Genomic DNA, 22,633 nt, shown 5'->3' with positions numbered 1-22,633 from the left:
AATTTCCTATGTACAACTTGTGATGTCCCCTTTACCTGCTGTTTCCTTGGTATGAATCTCTGCGGAAGTCTGGCTCCATCTTTTTTACAGTTGTGCCTGGCTATCAGATGGCAGTAGTTAAGTCACCATTCATCCTCCTCTTCTCCAGACCCAGCCAAACAAACCTCAGGCTCTCCTCATACTCACACCGCAGCTGCTTCTCTGGTCTCTCTCTGATTTCCTGATGCCTTTATTGTGCTGGGGGCACAGAACTGGACACAAAGGACCCAAAATTGTTACAGGTTGGTCACAGAGTGAAAGAAAAAAAAACAGCACGTGCAAAACAGTGCATTTGGCTAAATAAAGTGGAATGCTGGTAGAGTTCTGCAAAGATGAAGAGGAACAAAATAGAGCTGCCCTCCATCCCCACAGTGCACAGCAAAGCAACGGAAGGGCATCAGGGAAATTCAAATTATGAAACATTCTTGATGAAATATTAATAAAACCATACTATGGTCTTAATTGCTATAATTTAACACCCTGTATGGTATAAATATTTTAGAAACATGGTAAAATGGAACATTAAGAAAGGGTCAAGGGATAATAATATACATTCATCTCAATTGGCGGAGATGTATACCTCATACTTAATTTATGTTTATACTGCTGTTCCATATTCATTTTTGAAGAGTAGTAGGTGGAATAAACTATATGTATACATCTTATGTTGAGACATGCATGTTATCTGTATATGTTTAGATTAGTGTAGGACCCTGGTGTATGGTATAAATATATATAAAAGGAATTTTAAATTGCTTTCTCAAGAGCATCCTTTCCTTTAGAAATCAGTCACGGATCCGGCAGTCTACAAAAGAAGAGAGGTCAGGAAATATGCAAAGCATTTTCTCACCAAATTCTTTCCTGAGGAAGTCATTATCTGCACTGCCCTTGTGATAGCTGCTTATCTTCTCCAGGAGCAAATACTACTCTTATGGATGGTTCCTAGCAGGGGTGCACCCAGAGGAAGTTTTGGGAACTTGGTTGCAATCCCAGGTGTGCCAACAGCCTATCCTGATGGGAGGAAGTCTGCCTGCCTGAATGGAGCAAGCATCTCACCAAGCTTGTAACTCTCCCAGAAAGAAGCTATCATGCTAATTTTTGCAGAAAACAGCGTGCAGAAATTGCTTGAAATTGCTGACACTCTAATACTGACCTATGCCCGGGTATGCATAAAGCGGATAGGCATTTCATTTACATTTATAGTAAATTGTATCCAGTAATGATTTCTATGTGTTAAATTGCATAATCCATACAAGACTGACAGTCTCATAAGGCTGTGGGCCGATGTCCTCTTTAGAATGCATCAGTGCCAATGAAAGTGGTTATTGTACCCTTGACAGAGGTTATCTCTGCTTTGGATCTGGTGTCTGTAAACCACATCAGTCAACGTTTGCCAGGGAAGCTCAGGTGGTATAAATGGAAGACTTATTGCCCGTGGTGCACATTTTGCCAAAAGGATAAGGGGTTACTCACAAGAGTGCATCGCTGGTATTTTAAGGGGCAATAGAAGTTTTTACCAGCAGAGCTAGCTCCTGAGAAAGAGTCCACAACCTCCCACTCTGTCAGTTAATCTGCTTCAGTTCCAATATTTCTGCAGTTTCTTAATGACTTATTTTCAAAAAGCAACATGACAGAAATGCTTTTCTTTCTGAATGTAGGATTCCCCCACAAAGTGAAGAGAGCTCTGAAATACACAATGGCATTTTGCCCAATGAGAGGCATCCAGCTGATCTGTAACTCTCTAGGATTGAACTGGACCCACAGGGAGCAGGGCAGACCAGGTATCGTTTTTATGCTTTGGAGAGAAGTCTGTGAAAATGTTTTCACAGCATTGTTAAAGGAGAGACGATGCCAGAAGAAACTCATGCCAATAAGCACTGTGTTAAGCCTACTGCAAAAGAGAGACCTCTCCATCACTCCAATTACAGAAAAGGAAAGCTTTGCCTTTGCTTCCAGCAGTTCTGGGAAGGCTGATCAGAATGCCCTTTCCTGCCATTTCTCCTTATTTTAACCCCTGCCAATAAATCTCTTCTGCTCCTCTAAACAGTGAAGCGGGGAAAGTGCTGCAGCTTTTAAAGGATTTATAAGGCTTAGCTAATCACATCATTTCCTGTGCCAAAAAATAAGAGAAAGAGTACTGTGTGAATGGATGTTGCTTTGGTATTCTGCTTTCTGTTGGCTAATATTAATTCTGTGCTATCTTTACTCCTATCTGTAGCTATTCACTGTTGCCAGTTGTTTGGTAGATACGAGGTCTTTTGCACAGGAACCACCTGTTAGATGTGTGTTTGCACAGTGCCATACTCACAAGGGTGCGGACTATGAGAAGAATTTGACTTATAATAATAATATTAAGTATTTTGAGTGTGACTTCAGCAATCCTTTCTGCCTTTCCAGTGGGAAAAAGAAAGCATGTAGAAGGACTCACTGGGGTTTTGGTGTGTTGAGTTTGTACTTCTGGTAGCTACTGAATAAGCGCCAAAGAAAGGTCTTCTGAGACTCGTGATAGGAACTGTAACCTTTCCCTTACAGCTGTCCCCACTGTCTGCAAGGTAACCATTCTTCATGCACGTAGATCTTCTTCTGTCAAATACTTTTTTTCATCATTCCCATCAAATATGCACACCTGTGCACACACGTGTATGGAAATTCTATAAATGTACTTAGGATCCAGTCATTCCTGTAGAAAAACATCATCTTTATTTTGCATTTCACCCATCCTAGGAAGAACATGATTTTATCATTTTTTTATGATGTGGTTAAAGTTGGTGTTCTTTTAGAAACACTGAGCCTGTATTTCTGAACAATATGCAGGTTTCACTGAATCTTCTATATTTTGCTCAATTTCTTTTTCAAAGAAATTCTTTTAAGGTTACTGAAGTATCTTTCCAAGTTTTCATTGTAAAAAGTCATTTTGAGAAACAATAGGCAAGTTAGCATCATCCCTATTCACTTCCACCCGAAAGCTTTATTGTGGCTCCTGTTACTAGTGGCTTCCTTGGTAATAAATATTTTCATTTTATTCTAAGGGCACAGCAAATAGATTTTGTTAGAGAATGACCTTGTGCATTAGCTGTGTTATTCATGATTTAGTGAACCAGTCAGTTGAAATATTGCTAATGTTTCCCCAACTCAGTCTTGTTACATTTGTGCCATGAGGATGACATTAAGTGTAGTTGCAGATGAATAACAAATAGCATGGCTTGTAGTTGTGTTTTGGATCATTAAAGAAATGAACCTAAAGGGTACTGTTTTATTAACTGTGGAAGTTGAGGAAATGACTGAAAAAAAAAAATGACAGTTCTTGAATGTATATTTATTAAAAATAGTGACAGTTTGGCATGCTGTGAATTAGTGGTAATGCCTCTTAAATTTTTCATATACCAGTGCAAACATGCTACAACATCTGTCTAAAAATTTCAACAGATTTTAAATAAGAGTAAGAATAATTCATGCATTTCAGGCTGTTTCCATGAGAAGTCTCTAAGTGATGTAAACAGGAGAAAGCTAAAAAAGTACAGCTTAACAACAATGAGACTTAATAGTTAGCAGCCAACCTTTGTAGTTCTAAGAATTATGTGCTATAATATCAAAGAAGGTCAGTGTACTTTCCAGGGGAGCCTTCAGAAAGAGTGGATCTCTGCTCTAAGGGAGCAGTGACTGTTCTCTGTTTTCTTTTCCTGAATCCTTTCAGTGGCTTCATACTGAAAATCTAGTCCTTTCCCTCACCTTAGTAATTTTTTCCTCTTCTTCTAAAATGCCAAAAGGACAAGGAACTGATCTTATATAGCTGTTTGTGTTTGTAAAGAAGACAGAGAATTCTTATATGAAAACGATAAAGCAAAGAGAGGTGAAGTAGATATCCTGAGGGACTGAAATGAGTAATGTGGAGGGAGAGAATATACAAATAGCAGTAAAAAGCAGATATGGAACTTTAGAATATGTAGCTAACCTTGAAAAGCTGATGTAATTATCTGTTTTTTATATTTTTGCAGTATTTTCATCAAACAAAAATTAAAACAATCTGTTAAAATCTTAAGTAAAAATAAAAGAAAGCAGAAAAACTGTTCTTCTATAATGCTATTCCATAATCCTGTTTGTTTAGAAGGAAAGAGAAGAAACTGTGGTTTTAAGCTCCTTTTGTGAAGCGTTACTTTCCACAGTGTTGTGAAGGTGAGGAGGCAAAGACTTCCCCACACTGAGAATGGCTGAGAGAGATCCAGATGGTCCTTCTCACCCTCCATCCCCTGGGACCACGAATCTTGCTTTCTAATTTGTAAATGTTAAGACTGAACATATGATGGTGAAGTTTAATGTTAAGCTGACTGGGACTTCAAAAAATACAATTAAAAAGTTAGTCTAGACATTAGCAGTCAGGCCAGAAAGGAGTTTGTTGAGAAAAATTGTCTGCTCATGCTGCAGTGGTCTACTTGAATGTATTCTACACAGGCTTCTGCTCAGCTTGCTGCAGATTGTTCTATCGCAATTATTTTTAGGGAGCTGAAACTTGTCAAAGAATCTTTATCTGAAGAAGTGTTGATGTGAAGAGTGGAGTAACACTTCTTTTTGTCCTTTTCTGCCAACGTTGGCTGAATTGCTACATCTTTAGCTATAAATATTAGATAAGTGTTTTAAATATGCAAACAAACTGTTACACATACATGTACCATGTAGAGCATAAAGAAATGTGCAGGACTGAATTATTACTGCTGCAGTGGTTAGCAGTATTAAAAAGTTAATAAGTCATTGAAGTATATTCTCTATTGTAAAACATACACAACTAAGGCATGGTTATTTTTTCTTATCAATACTCAATTCTCTACAGCTGATGGATAAGGACTTCCTTAAATGATTTAAGAACATATTTTTGAAAATGGATTTCTGAAGCTCTGCAAGAAATGATTAAGAACAAAAACATGGTTTTCATTTCTACAGTTCAAATTCATATAAAGTAGTGTTGCTCATACTTCCAGAACAGAACCATCACATTGACACCACACCTAAAAATTCCTCTCTGTAGCTGTGACATTGTCTGTAGGACTGTTTTACTGCTGAAGTATTTTGGAGTTTATATATATGTTTCTTCGTGGAAAAAAATATTGGATTTATTGACCAAATATACATATATATATCGTATATCATATCTCATGTGACCATATAAATTCATAATATATGTTTATATATGATGAGGAAATGATGCCTATCTCAAGATGGGATATGTCAATCTCTGGCAATACCTATTTTCTTCTCTTGACTAATGAGCAAGCCTCAACTGACGTTTTAATTGAGACAGCCAGTGTTCACAGAGAGGGATCCAACTATTAACATAAATCCTCCAGAGAAATGCAAAAATGTTATCTAATATATTCCACAGTCCTTTACCACAATTTAAATATCATATTTTAAAATAGCACTGTGCTCATTTTAAAGGACAGTTACGAGAAAACATACAATTGAGCAGCTATTTATTAAATCAGTAAAAATAAATCAATACAAGCAGTTGGGCAGAAAGAATATGCTTAAAATACGTGTCTTATCTATGCAAACAGAGAGCCATGAGAGGTCCTGGTGTATCAGATCCTTGCAGCCCCATCCTTCAATATTTTCTGAGCATGGGACTTTGGGAATGTGAGAGGTAAATGTTTTAGAGAAGGGAAAGTGATGTCATTTTAGTGAATGAGTTTTTAAAAATATACAACTCTTAGATACTTAAGTATGGGCCAGCTTTTCTCTTATGCAGTACTGCTATTTGCCTGACAAATTGTTGGTGTTGTGTGTTTTTTGTGTGTGTGTGTGTATTTTCAGTAGAATTAAAGAGAATCAGAGATGGAAAAATCCTATATTGTGTACATGTATATTTGTACCAAAATCTGTAAAAATCCAAAGGTGCACAGGGGGTGCGTATGGCCTGAATTTCCATCTGCTGGTTTTATTAGCTAGAGCAAGTTGTAAAGGATGTGTGCCCTGAAAATTGCTAGAGATGCAAACGATATTTTAAATTATTCCAGGCAGCAAGGTGCTGTATCTGAGCAGATTGAAAGCTGAAATGTTGATATCAGAAATTAAATTAATGCACGTGAGATTGAAACAATATCTAATTAAAATCATTTGAAAAATGACTTGAAAATTGAATATGACATAATATTTAGCAAGCTGTCACTAGTACAGATATGTCGCTTTGACTTCTCTGCAACCGTTTTCAATCCAGGCCTGGCTGCCAGTTAACGAGAAATTACACATGAAGCTACAATCTCACTTCATCACCCACTGACAAATGGAAGACAAAATGCCTTTTGCCCCGCAGCCTGTATACTTTTCCTTCCTTCACTAAATAAAATTGAGTAGTGGGAACCTTCCTCCCCTTGTATCTGGCTTCTTGAGTTAGTAATTTTTGTTTCAGGCTGGAGCACTATGGATGCTCGTGTTGTGTTTCATGACTTATTTACTTGTAGCCCAGTACTACTCCTGCCCAGAGAGAGGAGTTACAAATTCGCAGGCTGCATCTCCTGGAAGGAGTGCCAAGGGAAATTCAAAGATGTGTGCTAAAGGGAGGGAGATTTTATCTTATGTTCCAGGAAGTCTATTCTTCTGAACGTGGTGATACCTAAGTATCTAATTCCAAGTTCATTAAAATGTGCAGAGCCAAGAGCACAAGGTTGGAAAACCTATGTTACATATCCAGATATTCCAATAGTCTGAAAGACCTAGACAGTGCTGAACTGTCTGTATGTTTTTCCTCTGCTATGTGACTACCTCAGCAGTTTCAGGAGGTGCATCAGCTGTGCAAAAGCAGGTTTGCTCTGGCAGATCTCAACAGAGGAAGGGCCCAAAAGTTATGGGAATCCATTTTCATTGAATTACAAGAGGCAAAGATTTTTGTATCCGCTGTGTATGTATGCCACCCCAGTGCAACCATAAAGGCAGCCTTTCTGGTTCACCCTATCAATAAACTTTCCATATAATCTGGAGGTAGGTCAGGAGGAAGCAAAGGCTAACTTAATGTAAATAAATGCAACATTTGCTTGTGTTAGATTTGTGAAATGTGTAGAAGTGTAATCAGTAACATTTCTCTGGGTTTTCCTTCCTCACTTTCATTTCCTCAAAGACAAGAAAATAGATGAAATTCTTCTGAATATATATTTGTGAAAGGGGCTTTGCAACAAACAAATGTGAAAAGGATCGTTGGTGTAGAATTCATTGGACAGTAAATCTGAATTAATTGCCTTCCATCGTTTTATTGACTGGAGGTTCAGTCAATATCGTTAGTGGGTCCAGGGCATGAATTGACTCATTCTGAAATGGGCATGTAATAGAGGTCAGGGGAATCATATGGCTGTAAATACTGTTGTCTTCTGTGTTTAATTAGATAAAACACACCCTCAAAGTCAGATACACAGAAAAAATACAGTTTCCTTCTGAGTGATACCATCTTCCCACAAATACTTTTTGTATTTAGGGTGGTTTCTTTTGTGGACCAGGTAAATCCTGCAGCACTTGTGCCAGTGTACATGTACTCCCATGAGTATTTTGGAGGGTGTAGTTACGCTTGCCAACCTGCTTTATAGCAAGCCTTTGAGAACTACCCATTTTTCAGGGCTTCCTTCTTCCAGAAGTGTTTTTATGAGACTGGAGTTCTACTTGAAGCTCTCTGTTACTTGCTTCTCCTAATAACCAGTGAGCTGAGGTCAAACCTGCCAACTACAAAACTAGGCAGTCCTGACTATGCCACTGGCAGATAACTTTGCTGAAGGAAATAAATGTTAGCCCTTGGGAGGCACATCAGACTTCCCTCTGGTTAGTGAAGACTACGAACAGTGACAGTCACTACCCTGAAACACTCAGTAACACCCTCGTCGTGCTCCCAAATAGAGCAAAGCCATTAAGTTGTCCCTATTGTAATTTAGATCACAGAAGAGACTTCCACAGATTCTTTCAGGTTAAAATAACTGGTATACAGAGAGTAGGCAAAATTATTCCACTGTAGCTACGTGCTTAATTATATGGGATACTGCATAAATTGTCAAGTGCAAAGAATTATTCTGATAAATTAAAATACTAATTAAACAGGCTATTGCAGAATTTTGAGAACATTATAGGGCTCTGCTTCTCCAGGTAATTTGCATATCCTTCATCTAGTGAATTTAATTTAAAAGCCTCCTTTTTTGTGTGTGTTTTTGTTTCAGTGGAAGATTAAAAAACGGGATTTATACATTGCAAAGTGAATTGGTATTATTTGTTTATTTATTTGAGTTTTCTTTTTTTTTTTTTTAAGTAGCTGTTTTTTTCTATCATAGAATGGCTTGGATTCAAGGGACCTTAAAGATCATCTATTTCTAATGCCTCTGCCATTGGCAGCGTTGCCACCACACTCCATCAGGTTGCCCAGACTCCATCCAGCCTGGCCTTGAGCACCTCCAGGGATGGGGCATCCACAGCTTCTCTGGGCAGACTGTGCCATTGCCCCAGTGCCTCATACTGAAGAACTTTTTTCTAACGTTTTCCAACCTAAATATATCATCTTTAAGTTTAAAATGTCCTACCACTATCTTTCTCTTTAAATAGTCTCTGTCAGCTTTCCTTTAGGTACTGGAAGGCTACTATAAGGTGTCACCGAAGCCTTAGCTTCTCCAGGCTGAGCAAGTCCCATTCCCTCAGCCTTCCTTTGTGGGAGAGGATCTCCAGACCTATGATCATCTTTATGGCCCTCCTCTGGACCCTCTCCAACCTCTCTCTGTCTTTCTTGTGCTGTGGTTCCAGACCTAGATGCAGTACTCCAGATGGGGCCTCACAAGGGCAGAGTAGAGAAAGACAATCACCTACCTCTCCCTGCTGGCCACTCCTCTTTTGATGCAGCCCAGGATGCAATTGGCCTTCCAGGACACACTGTTGGCTTGCATCAAGCTTTTCATCCACTAGAGCTCCCAAGTCCTTCTCCTCAGGTCTGCTATCAGTGAGCTCTACCAGTCTGTTCCTTGTTCAACATATAGTCCATCCTTCAAATCTATACCTCCCCAGTTTAGAGATAAGGATATGGTGTGGGACCACATCAAAGGTCTTACAGAACTCCAGATTGATGACATAAGTTGGCCTTGCCTTTTTGGCTGATGCAATCAATCTCTCATAGAAGGACACTAGATTGGATTATGGCTTTTTGCTGATGAGTTTGTGAGTCCTCCATTAGTATTTCAGGACATTAAGACAAGGTTGAAACAAATCAACTTTGCTGGAATGTGCAACATACCACATTACACAAAATTATTGTTTCTAGTCCATAAATTTTGCAACAGAAACATTGTTTGCTGAATATTTCTATTGGAGTAAAAACTAGTAGGTAGCACAGTAAAATACCCTTTAAAACGTAGGACAGTTTTCAAGGGACTGATAGCTTGTTCTATATACCTGAATTTGTTTTCCTGCCATTTTTTCCTCATGTAACTATAGGCTATTGACTATGTTTCATTGTCTTAACATTCTTAATTACAATTATAGATAGAAAAAGTTAGGAAGCTATGTCACTGTTGATCAGCTTCAAGCAGTTTCTTGATATGTGGTTGATGCTTTAGCCTTGGCACCACTGTTTTTGACAGAATTTGTTGACTTTCCTGAACTGCTTGTGTAGTTCAAGATCAGTTAAAATATGCTCCTGTACACACCAGGAGTGCAGATGCTGGAGATATTTGACCGTGTCTCTCTCTGTGATCTGACAGTTCCTGAGCTTCGCCCTTTCCAGGTTCTAATTTGATCAGTAACACAACATGCCTTCATTCCTCTTTATTTTGGCAAGGTTTAGGTTAGCACAGCTGTCAGAGCTGTCCTTTTTCTTTTAGCCGATATCAAGAGGGAAGGGTGCGTTAAGTATACTTTTCATATATATATCTCAAAGCTTCAAAAACTAAAGTCTGCAGGAAACCTATAAAGAAGAGGTTGGTCAAATATGTAGCAGTGATTACAAAACTCAGTGATTCAGCAGACCAAACTGTTCTTGAGGTATAAAATTATACAGTAGGTTTTAGCCTTTTGTTTACTTGTACCTCATTTATTTTACAGCCACTCTGCTGTGCAGCTTTCCTTGCCCCAAGCTACCAAAGGATCATTGAGTGCAGTTTTTCTGAAGGAGGCCATAGGGCTTCCAGTTCTTTTTAGTCTTTTAAATTTTTGCATTTGATAGAAATCTGCCTTTAATGTGGGTGCTGAGTGTGAGTCTGTCAATGTGCTAGCAGGGCACATCCAAAAGGGAAAATATCAGCATGGCAGGTCATCAACCATCCGTGAAGCAACACAATCCAGAGTCCATCTCAAGGCTGAAAATCAAGCTGGTTTGCACAGATTTACTTTTTGAAAATTCATATTGCACAACTTATATAAATGTAGCCTCAAATCATGTGATCCAGGCAAACGGTCCTTGTGCAGTCCCAATGACTCTGAGTGTAATAAACACATACATTTGTGAATGTGTAAAGCATGGTTTAAGTATTAGGTATGTGAGTATTGTGTGTATTTTTTAGGCTGTGATCCAGCAAACCACGTGTTTGTGCTAGGGACTCTATGTTATCATCAGCTCAACAGCTGGGTCTAAAAGATGGACTGAGCTGTCCTCTCTATTTGAATCGTGCACAAAAATCAGCTCTTGCTGGAGGTGATCAGAAAAATTTCTCTGTATTAGATTTCCTTAAATTTTTACTTTTTGAATCTTTGCACTTACAAATACTTACTAAAATAATTCCACGTTTTGGATATATGAGGTTAAAATGAGCCCTAACGATACAACTCACTCCTGAAATAAATGTGAGCCATTTGTGTTCTACTTTGGACAAACTAAATAAAGCGTCATCTCACAATAATATTGCTTCTAAGAACTGTCTGCTGCGATGTGAATTGTTCTGAATGTTTCAAACAGCTGCAATTAAATTGTATTTTTCCAAAATGAGGGAAAAATATATGAATTCTTTTCAGCATTTTAATGTAAATTTACTGTTTATAATATGTTCTAGCACACCTCTTGTGCTTTCTGGTAGGAACACTTCCTTCAGCTAACTTAAATTGAGAAGCTGAGTCTATCCCAATTGTCTCTGTAATCAATGGGAAGAGAGAGGTGCCTCCTGATGTGTGTAAGCTGTGTGGGATGACTCATAGTATTAAATGTTCATATCTTCCCATTGACTGCAGAGAGAACCTAGATGACTCACTTGGATTAGATAGTCAATGACTAGACAACTAAATGAGAAGAGTTTAATAAGGCTGTAAGGTTTCATTTCTATTAATAAGGATGGTTGTCTGTTTTTTGGCCATGAATCCAACAGATATAGTATGCATCTAGATGGTTAACAGATTCTTGCCCAAAACAGGGTGACCTTAACCATACCCTCAGCTCTAATCTCATCCCTGTTTAGTTTGGGCAATGGTAGTGCTCAGGTCCATGCACAGGACGTTTCTAGTTTATAAGTATAAATGTAGCCTCAGTTATTACTGCTCGTATTTTGTATTTTTATTCTGTTTTATACCTGATTATTTTTGAGTGCTTTTACTGATCCAGAAACTGATAAATAGGAAAAATCTCAATTTTAGAAAGGAAAATGTTGTGTATTGCGTCCTGATGTTGTGAGATAAACTACTTATCTTCCCTGCTAGCTAAAACTGTAATTTATTCTGAAATATCTTCCATGGTGACAGTGCTGCTGCAGTGGCAAGATGCCACGCTGCTCCTTGCTTCAAGAAAGACAGTGGGGAGATTCTATTGAAGAGAACTTCCCAGATATACTGTGCGTGTATTAAATGCATGTGATGTTCTGTATACAAGGGAACAAGAATTAGTTTGGTTTTCTTTTTCACAGAAAAGTGAACAATTAACGGTATACTTATGCATTCAAAACACTGAAGAGCAGAGTGACTATCAGGGAAAAATATTCCATAGATGGCAAAGATAGAAACTGTCATGCATTTATTGATGGAGGATAGGAAGGGAGGCTGGTTACACTATACATGCTGCAAAATTGTGCATATTTCAGCTTTCCCATAACTCTTTCAATCTTAATTTTCCTTGCAGCCATGAACAAAGAGAAGCTTGAGAAAACGACAGGGCTGAGAATTCTGCAGACTGGCGTGGGAGAGGTAAGTGGCTTGGGGGCATTTTGCACTCTCAAAAACATTGTAATTGTCGTAGTTTTGTTTTGGGGGGGGGTCTTTTTTTTTTTCTGTTTTGTTTTGTTTTAATGAAATCCTGGAGCTCATGAACGTTTGTGAGCTACCAGTCTGGTAGTGCTAAGGGCCTTTTTATGGTACAGTTACATCTGTCAAAATACAATCTGCTGCACAAATAGCACTGTATCCCACAGAGAAAAAATACCATCCTTACAAGGAAAGTGCAGCTGGCTTTAAGAAATGCAGTTTTTTGCTTTGTTGTATCACAGAAAGAAAATCCCCAAAGATGAGCACAGCAACTGAAGTCATCATGCACAGCGACTGAAGTCGTTGCATTATTCCCCTTAGTTTTGATGGAGTACTATCTCATCTAGATCAATGAAAGTTTAAATCTGGGGTAAAGAGTCTTAAGATGTTGGAGAGAATCTGTCAGTGAATGGCTTGCATATTTTGGATGTAACTCGTAACATAAATAAAACATGTGTTTGTTATTATGGTGATATCACTAAGCAAAAACTCCACTAAGCAGTTCATCATTTATTAATAAAGATGATGCTATCTGCTAAGAACCTTGTATGAACTACAGTTGATTGCTAATTCTCGTTGCTAATTTTGTGTACACGGTTATCTTTTTTTTTCCTTTTCATTTATGTAATTTCAGTAGTGGTGAATGCTCACAGAGCTAGACAAATACCCTTTTCTTGTGATTACATTATTCTCAGTATTAAGTATAATGAATGACTAACATGTAATATACTGAAGGAATTCAACTTTTTTTTTTTACTGATTTTTGGTTTTTTTACATTTCTGGGTTTTATCAGCTCATGCCTGAAAACTTACCTTGCCATGATTTTTGAGGTTCTTTGCATAATTTTAGTCACGTTATTATAAGCCCTGGTTCAGAAGAGCCACCAACAGTGATACTCCGTGAGATTCTTAGGGTCAAAGATGCAGGAATTTGATCTTTCATAAAAACATAGGTAACGCCATCAGAAAATGAAGGCCAGCATCTCTCCTTCACTGACTCTGATTTAACTGGTTGAAATTTTCAAGGGTGTGTAAACTTAAGAGCTGGGAGGGGTATCCTGCAGCAGGAATGTGCACCTCAGGCTGTGTTCTGACTTCAGGCCAGAGGGAACCTTGTGTTTGTGCTATCCCTGGGCCTTATTTTCTGGTAAATATTAAGACAACCAGGACTGGCACACACTGTGGCAGCCACATGCAGTGCAATTTTTCACCCAGAATTCAATGTTATTCTGCATGCTGATGAAATATCTCCATGTATTTCATTCAGTTCCAATAACTGAATGGATTCCAGCTGGCTTCAGGGTCAGCAGGAAAAGCAAAATCTCCTGTTTCTGTTCAGCCCACTTTTCTTCAGACAGTTATGTTAAATAAATTGTTATCTTACATGTGGTCAGTGGACAAAGAAGGTACTTTTGGACGTTTGAAATGCGAGAAATTGTCACCTGTCAAATACATCATTAATCCATGTTGTAATAACAGGGTTGCTGTATCTATGGTTGTCTAAGTATGTACTGAAGACATAGCCTCAAGGAGCTCCTATATGTTTTTAAGACCAGCTAATAGAACTAGGACAAATGGACAAGTTTTCTGCTTGAGATCTCATCTGATTATTGAGCTTGGGTTAGTAAAAGTCATCACTCGTCACTGTAGACCTCACCTCTCGTATATTTGTGCTATCATAATGAAAAATGAATGGTGATTCTACATGGCTTAGTAAAGACTTTCACAGAAGCTTGTGTTTTACACTCTGCCAAATATGTATTTTGATAAGGACGAAAAAGTGAAAAGGAATTAACCATAGGGAAGAAAGTATTTGTGGCCTAATATATTCCAAGTAACATTTGAGTTACAGTGATCAGCAGTGAAAGATCCAAGTGGTTTGGAACATTCAGGTGATGGATGAACATTTATTTAGCTGCTTGTGTATTTCATTCGTTATGACTTCTCCCATCTCTGTATGTTCCTGTTTCTAAGCCTTATCAGCCATGATTGTGTACATAATTAGTACAACTGTGAAGTCACACCTACATGCAAAATAATGGGATGTGGTAACCAAGTTGTTTCTTTGTTGATAGAGTATGAAATTTAGTTTATTTCAGGTTAAATCTAACTTTGCTAATCTGTTTCTGCTGTTCGTTCTTGATTCACCCTATTATTTAACAGCATCAGGATAACAAAATACATATTTTAACATAATGAAAGAACCTTATATTGAGTAAGAAATTCTTTAGCTTCACACTGTAGGAATATGTTTATATGCAATGCTAACTGTTAATCAAAATCATGATGCTCAAATCAGAAGTACTTAGAATAAACTTTAATTTCAGAATGAGAAACGGCATTTTTGCTTGTACAGTAGGTCAGATTAATGACAAAATTAATGGATATAAAATCTTCACTTGTAGAACTGTAAAATAAAAAAAATTGATTTTGTATGGCGAGTTTCATATCTGAAATAGCTCAAGAGAAAAATAGTTGTGATACTGGTGGCAAATGGAACAGCTGTGTAAACAAATGCAGGAACAGTTCTAAGCTCAGCAATAATTCATGTGTTGCTCTGGACAGTGGAATCTGTTTTAGGCCTTGGTCTGTGATTAACAGGATTTGTGCTGCAGTGAGAAATGTGTAGACAACAGGCACACCGAGTGTGGTGGAAGGAAACTGTCACTTCTGCGCAGAAGAGACATGCTTCTCAGAGCTCCTCAGTCTCTCTCTCTCAAGAAAAACATTTCATAAGCAGCAACAGTAGAGTCATTGTCCCTGGAGGTATTCAAGAACAGTGAAGTTGTGGCACTGAGGGACGTGGTTAGTGCGCATGGTGGGGATGTGTTGACAACTGGAGTAAATGATCTTAGTGGTCTTTTCCAGCCTTAAAGATTCTATGATTCTATGATCTCCAGGCAATTGGAAGAGAAGAAGGTTACCAGGAGTAGTCAGCATGGGTTCATCAGCAGGTGATCATGCTCAACCAACCTGGTATCCTTCTATGATGGCATCACTGGCTGGGTGGATGGAGGGAGAGCAGTGCACGTAGTCTACCTTGATTTCAGCAAGGCATTTGACACTGTCTCCCACAGCATCCTTATAATGAAGCTGAGAAATTGTGGAGTAGATGAGTGGACGGTGAGGTGGGCTGAGAACTGGCTGACTGGCAGAACTCACAGGGTTGTGATTGGTGGCGCAAAGTCCAGTTGGAGGCCTGTATTTAGCAGTGTTCCTTAGGGGTTGGTACTGGATCCGGTCTTGTTCAACATCTTGTGTTGATCAGTGACCTTGATGAGGGGATAGTGCTCACCCTCAGCAAGTTTGCTGATGACACGAAGCTGGGAGGAATGGCTGATATGCCAGAAGGCTGTGCTGCCATTCAGAGAGACCTGGACAGACTGGAGGGTTGGGCAGAGAGGAACCAGATGAGGTTTAACAAGAGCAAGTGTAGAGTTTTGCACCTCAGGAGGAATAACAGCACGCACTGGTGCAGACTGGGGTATGACCTGCTGAAGAGGAGCTCTGCAGAGAGGGACATGGGGGTCCTGGTGGATGACAGGTTGGACATGAGCCAGCAAGTGTGCCCATCTGTCCAAGAAGGCCTATGGCATACTGGGGTGCATTAAAAAGAGCGTGGCTAGCAGGTCAAGGGAGGTGATCCTCCCCCTCCACTCTGCCCTGGTCAGGCCTCATCTGGAGTATTGTGGGCAGTTCTGGGCTCCCCAGTACAAAAGAGACAGGCATCTCCTGGAGAGTCTAATGGAGGGCCACAAAAATGATAAAGGGCCTGGAGCATCTCTTCTATGAGGAAAGGCTGGGTGACCTGGGTCTGTTCACCCTTGAGAAAAGACTCAATGGGGATCTGGTTAATGTTTATAAATATCTAAGGAGCCGGAGGCAAAGGGACATGGCCAGACTCTTTCCAGCGGTCTGCAGGGATAGGACAAGGGGAAATGGCCATAAGCTTGAGCATAGGAAGTTCCACACCAATAAGCGATGGAACTTCTTCACAGTGCGGGTAATGGAGCACTGGAACAGGCTGCCCAGAGAGGTTGTGGGGTCTTCTTCTCTGGAGATATTCAAGACCTGCCTGGATGCCTACATGTGCAACCTGGTCTAGGGAGCCAGCTTTGCGGGAGGGTTGGACTCGATGATCTCCAGAGGTCCCTTCCAGCCCCTGCAATTCTGTGAAAATATTCTGTAAAATGATCATCATACAAAAGATTTCCACAGCTTCAGTGAGTCTTTTTGATACAGCTGAAGTTAGCTGCATTGTGTCAGTTTAGAGTAGGTTTTGGCTCTTCTTCAGCAGAATTAAAAATGAGTTCCTTATCTGTAGGAAAAGCTGTTAACGTGTCAAAATGTTGGCTTAAAAGCTTTGTGCATTCCATTATAAGATATGAGTGATATATATATTTCTATATATTTTCTCCCTCCTTGGAGATCTTCAAAAGCCATCTGGACATGGTTCTGGGCATCCTGTTCTACATTGCCCTGCTTGAGCAGAGGGTGGACCAGATGGACTCAGAGGTCCCTTTAAACCTCACCTAGTCTGTGATTCTATGATACAGAACAAAGCATTGCTTGGAAATTAGTGTAGATAAGCAGAGCTTTTAGGTCATTTTGGAACAACAGACCCTTACTGCTATTTATGCAGCAATTCTGCTACAGCATCTAAGATTTGCTGGTAGAATATTCAGTGTTCTGGGGATCCAAAGAGTTAGACTGTAATTTTATGTCCTGTGTATCACTCTTACAGAGCTAATTATTTTGTCACCCATCTCATTTATAAGATGGCTGTTACACCAGAAAACCAGGAATAACTGCTGTAGAGAAAAACAGTGTTGATGTAGAAATACTGCAGATGTATGCTTTGCTGTAGTACCAGCTACCTCTGACATTGTATTTGTCAAGACATTTATTTTCTATTTGGAGTTTTCGAGCACCTGTAGCAACCCTGAAACTCCTAAATGGTAGCCCTCCAAGGTTTGAGTCATTGTCATGTGTGATATTTATGCTTCACAAATTCATGGTGAGCTTTTCACACTTTCCTGGTTATTCAGGTAGGATGAAGCTGACTTTAAGGTATTTTCTTTTGGTCTTTACCACACAGAGTAAATCTCTGCAACCCTAAGTTCATCTTCAGGAGTTCAAGAACCTCCTATAGTTATTGTATGTAAGAGTGTGGATATAAATGTTGTGGTATGCGTATGTACGCAACACCATAAGAGGCACGGTACTGGTAAAAAAGACATAAACCACAAAGACCTGTAACTCCACTCTCCTATCTCCCAACTTAGAATCACAGAATCATTTGAGTTGGAAGGGACATTTACTGGCCATCTAGTCCAACCTCACTGCAATTACACTTATAGCTTGATCAGGTTGCTAAGAACCCCATCCAGACAGGCCTTGAGTGTCTCCAGGGACAGGGCATCTATCTTGATGGGGAGCACTGTGTTTTGCAGAAATAGGAGTTGAGCTCAATATTCTGCGTGGTTGAGCATCCCTACAAGATCTCAGGGACAGCATTTGGTCCCATGTGGATGAAGAACTTCTTTACCAGAGCACAGCTCCACTTGATTCATGCTGAGCTCGGGATTCAGCAAGGTTGGGATCCACAGTCCTGTGCTGACGTCACTTCACTGGGTAACCTGGAATTACTTCCAAATCCTTCAGGAATTTAACCACTTCTCTCTCTTTCTTTAGGCACTTTTAAATTATCACAAAGAGAAGTATTTTTCAGTTTGGTGCCGCTCTGAGCTTGACTGTGACCAAAGTTTCTGGTTCAAGACCAGTTCCAGTTCAAGAAAATTTCAAACAATGGTTCAAGTGCATGGACAAATAACTGCTTAAGACTTCTTTTGACTGAAATTGGTTTTTCAAGGCAATTTCAGAATAAGAACTCAGAGTTTCCAGTGGCTCAAGAAAGTGTAGTGATTGCATTTACTGGGGCTAGGAGTCTGTGATTTGAATAATAAATTACTTGAATTAAGGCCCAAAATAAACTAAGGAAATGGCACTGTCTCTGTCCTGAACTGGTAAAACAGGACCCAGCTTGTAATACATTATTTTAAATGAACACAAAATACACTCATCTACTGGAATTAAAAAAGTCTTTGTAGAATATGAATCATATTTCTCATATTATAGCTGACATAAGAATTAGAATATTCTTCTAAACCAAGTGGAAGTAACCTAAAATATGTGTAGAAATAAACACTTAACTGCATCTATAGACGTTCTCAAATAGTGATGTTTTGATGTTTCAGGACATTTTCACTTACAGATATTTTGATAGGTCTAGAATTGTGTTAATATTACATAAAGTGATGTTACTACAGTGAATAAAATAATTCTGCATATGAAAACTTTGCTTTATGGCATGTAACCTTAAGGATATATAGACAAAGAGGAAAAAATAATAATTATATGAAAAACTTTAAGCTGTACAATCTTAGGAATATTCTCGGTGAATACACAGGAAGAAAGGTTTACTATATTCTTCACCCCTCCCCAATTATAGATTCTCTGTCACCCTTGAAAAGTCATAGATTATATATTAAATAGAATGTTAATAATAATATACAACTTTTATGGAGTCTTATTGACAATGAATAATATTACTATTGAAGTTTAATGAGTATACATGTATAGTAAAGTGATACTAATCAGAAGTTGATCATAAAGCAGCATTTAAAAATAATACTTCAGGGGCTTAAAGGAATAAAGCTAAACAGAACATTAAATTTTTCCAAAGAGAATGATGGAGATCTATGGTTCATTTATTTAAGATCTTGTATGTTTTTGCAAAATGCATTTTAACTAATATTTAGAGATAATGCTAATGCTATTTATTAACTATTCATTAGGGTACATAGCCCACTAGAGGGCTGCTTTTCAAACAAATTACATCCAGAGTGTTAATAAACAGCAAAATAAAAACAAAAAATATGCATCGCATATAAATATGCATTAAATATATATAATGTCATTATTTTGTCATATACCTTCTGTTACTTCGTGGTGTATGCAGAGCACTCTCAAACAATGTAAATCATGGCTCAAACTCTGCAAACATTTATCATGCGCTGAGCTTTAGGTATATAGTCAGACTTCCCTTCTAATCTACTGGTAAGTTGAAATAGATGCCTGTATGCCACTGAGACTGTCTGCTGTCACGCATCACACCGACTTGGGCTGTGGAGGGGCAAAATTCCAATGTTTATCCCTTGTATTTGGTTTGAATATTGCATAGCAAAGGTATTTTGACATCTGAGTGACAGGTCACAGCTTTAGTTTGGAAATCAGGTGTCAGTAGTAATTTCTTTCCTTGTGCTCTGATTGTGACAACGCCCTCCACTTTGCAAATTTGCAAAGAACACGACAAGAAAATGAGGAGATTATAATGTTAAGAAAAATATAACAAACCCGATTTTCAGAGACAACTCTTGGTGTATATTGATTTATGTTTTCCTCCTGAAATACTGTAAAAAGCACAAGTATTCAAGTGTCGTGTTGGTTCATGAATTCCTTTACAGTAGCACTATGTGATTTAAAGGAGCAGAAGTGCCAAGTGATGTGACAGTTGCTATGGCAACTACAGCAATTCAATTTTTATTCAGTATCATGTAAAATGAAACAAGATACTGTTTGCCTTGTGGCTTCAGGAACTTATGCATCCTACCAGTGTCATTTCTTTTTGTTTCTTTTAACAGTTTCCTTTAAAAAATAGCATGTTTGATTTAAGGGTTCATCTAGCTTTTAGGCCGTGTCATGCCACTGTTTTTAAAGCAATGCGTTCCTTAGAAACCATTATAGAAGAGGGATTTAGATGCTAGCGCTGACTACATGAGCAAACTGCAGAGTAATTCTGCTTAAAAATCAATGTTATTATCTACCCTGTGATTTGGTAGCCTGCATCTAATATATTCATAAAGAAGAGATGTAAGATCTTTATGTAGGAAGCCAGGATTGTTTGTAGTAGATATCTTACCAATTCATGAAATCCAGCATCCTCCCCTACCAGCAGCCGGTTCTTTGTGACTCAAAGGGAAAAAAAAATCAGTGTAGTGATGGGATGGCTGGGGGAGCTGCACGTGAAGGTGAAATTCTGCTTGGCTGTCTGAGGTCTGGATGGTAGAGCTGCTCAGGTATTTTGGGGATGGAGATTCTGCCACCTCTCAAGGCTGGTGCTAGATCTGGACAGGAACACGTGGATTTCAAGTAGTCTCAAACAGAGATTTGATAATTTGAGTCCTGGAAGAGGTGATGGATCCCATTCCCGTCTAAACTCACCGTCTCTCCAGCAATCCAGGACAGCGAGCAGTCCTGGAGGGCAGCAAATGTCCTCCTCCAAGTCCAAGTCTAAGCAAGATCCAAGCATTAAGTCACGTGTTTTCCTTAGAATTAAAGTTTGAGTTGCTGTTATTGACACAGCCTTTTTTTTCTATCTAGATACAAGAATCATAGTGCCATTTATTGTGTTTTCTCTTAGTGCCAGGCTTTAAAACTTAAGATCCGATTTGCTTTCTGTGAAGACTGAAGCTCAGTAGCACATTCTCATTCATCCTTCCCATCCCTCCTTGTGTGCGTCACTAAGTTTCCGCCCTTGAAAGCAATGTTGCTGCAGTGTTGCTGTATATGCATCACTTCAGCATCCTTCAGAATGCAAAGCTTTATGTATTGCACGTATGAAATAATTTGTAATCAGAATATTTTTAAAGAGGTCCTGAATTTAAGTATAAGGTTTCCTATTATATTACTTCTGTGAAAACTAGATTCTCTTTCTGTTTTTCTTCGTATCACTAAGGTTTTTTTCTGATGAAATAGCTTAAAGATTTAGTTAGGCAGATGTTTGTGTTGCTTGGAATAAGCATAAGTTTTGGCTTTTTTGCATTTTGACAGATATCAAAGCAGGTTGTTGTGTTTTTTTTTTCTTAGTGTTGCAAATTCACTACATTTGTAACGCAAAGCTTCTGTAGGAACATTAAGCAATGTAATGGCTCATGAACTGCAGAATATCACAGATCTTTTTGTTTTCACTATGGCACAATCTCTGATTGGCGTTGCTGGATGTTAGGCACAGGCTCTGAGGAGATAACTGACCTTTACTGCTCTATACTGTACCTGCAGCAAAATGCCCATATCAGTGAGGGATTGTACGTGCCTAAGTACTGTGCACCAAGACCCAGACTGATAGGGTGTGAGCACAGCATTTTGGCATACAAGAAAACAACTTCTGGGTCAGCATGACTGCTTTTAGCACGATGAATAGATCTATGATAGAGCCATTTTTTCAAGGTGAGCTGCAGATATCAAGTGTTTGAAAATCAGAACTTGTGACAAGGAAAAGGGACGTGATTCTGTGCGGTGGAAAATGACCTGGTCCATTAATGCCTGAGGGTCACTGTGGCTGACAACAGTTCAGAGTGCACTTTGCACAGCAAAAGGATGTCATTTGGTGAACGATTTCTCTGTCTGGCTCTTTACCTTTCGCAGGTAGAGCAATGGCTTCATTTTACAAACATCAGTGCTGTTTTTATGATCCTGATTTCACTTGATTGTTAAACTGTTAATTTACAGATCTTTACTAAGTGAATGCAAACAAATCCTGGTCCTCAAAGCACTGCTAATGCACAATGTTCAAATTTTAATTTGCAGTCTATTTTAGATTATGGTGATGAAAAACAATATTTAATCCCTTGTTAACACATGAATAAGCGGAAACTGTCATTTCCCACCAAACAATAACGGGATTATCTCAAGAACTGTCAGTTTATGTGAAAACATTATGTTGCCCAAATTTTCATAAAAATTAGCAATGGGTAATATTCAAGATCAGAGCAATGGAAAGAGGGAAATCTGCATTCATGGTAATAAATATTCATATTTGTCTGCTCAGGAGATGAAAATCTAATCAAGGGGCTATTGATGCACTGGCTTTTTTTTTTTTTTTTTAACCAAGATGTTTCATCTAAATTGGGTTTGATATGGAAATTAGTCTCACTCCAAGTCCTCCAGGCCATGAGCATGCTGGGATAATACTGGAGGTGTCCAGCACATCAGATGTTGCTGCTGGCATCTGCTTTTACAGACAACAAACACAATAAAATAAAATAAAAAACTGACAACATCTCAAGGGTCAACCTCCCAGCGGCTTAGGGTGTTGGGTTGGTTTATCCCACTTAAACATTTTAATTTTATCCCAGTTAAATCCTCAGTACTGCAGGGTTAAAACTGTGGGCATTTTTTTGCTTTTGTTGACAATTACCATAAATCAGAAGACACTCTGCATGAAGCTTAATGAAATATGTATGATCTAAAAATGGGAAGAAGATAAGTGCGGTGTGTTGCTGTAGGGTTTTGTGTGTGTATCTATGTATCTGTGCGTTCACATGCATCACCTGAAGAGCTCACCTTTCTGTCTATTTTGAGTGTTCTG

The 22,633-nt window shown here is 38.7% G+C and overlaps 1 protein-coding gene across 2 annotated transcripts in view; it reads left to right on the top strand.

Annotated features, from left to right (window-relative positions):
- The window catches only part of PTPRN2 (protein tyrosine phosphatase, receptor type N2), a 636,306-nt gene that overhangs the window by 390,233 nt on the left and 223,440 nt on the right, over positions 1-22,633 (top strand). For both annotated transcript variants that reach the window (XR_002435341.1, XM_021387625.1), the window contains exon 12: positions 12,083-12,147. Coding sequence is in view for 1 of the 2 variants with exons in the window: in XM_021387625.1 (XP_021243300.1) it covers positions 12,083-12,147 (65 nt within the window). In the remaining variant the exon portion in view is untranslated. The remainder of the gene's footprint in view (positions 1-12,082; positions 12,148-22,633) is intronic.

This window comes from Numida meleagris, chromosome 2 (assembly GCF_002078875.1).
Source record: "Numida meleagris isolate 19003 breed g44 Domestic line chromosome 2, NumMel1.0, whole genome shotgun sequence".
In the NCBI taxonomy this organism is placed as follows: domain Eukaryota; kingdom Metazoa; phylum Chordata; class Aves; order Galliformes; family Numididae; genus Numida; species Numida meleagris.
The sequence above is the reverse complement of the archived record's forward strand: the minus strand, read 5'-3'. Positions and strand labels throughout refer to the sequence as shown.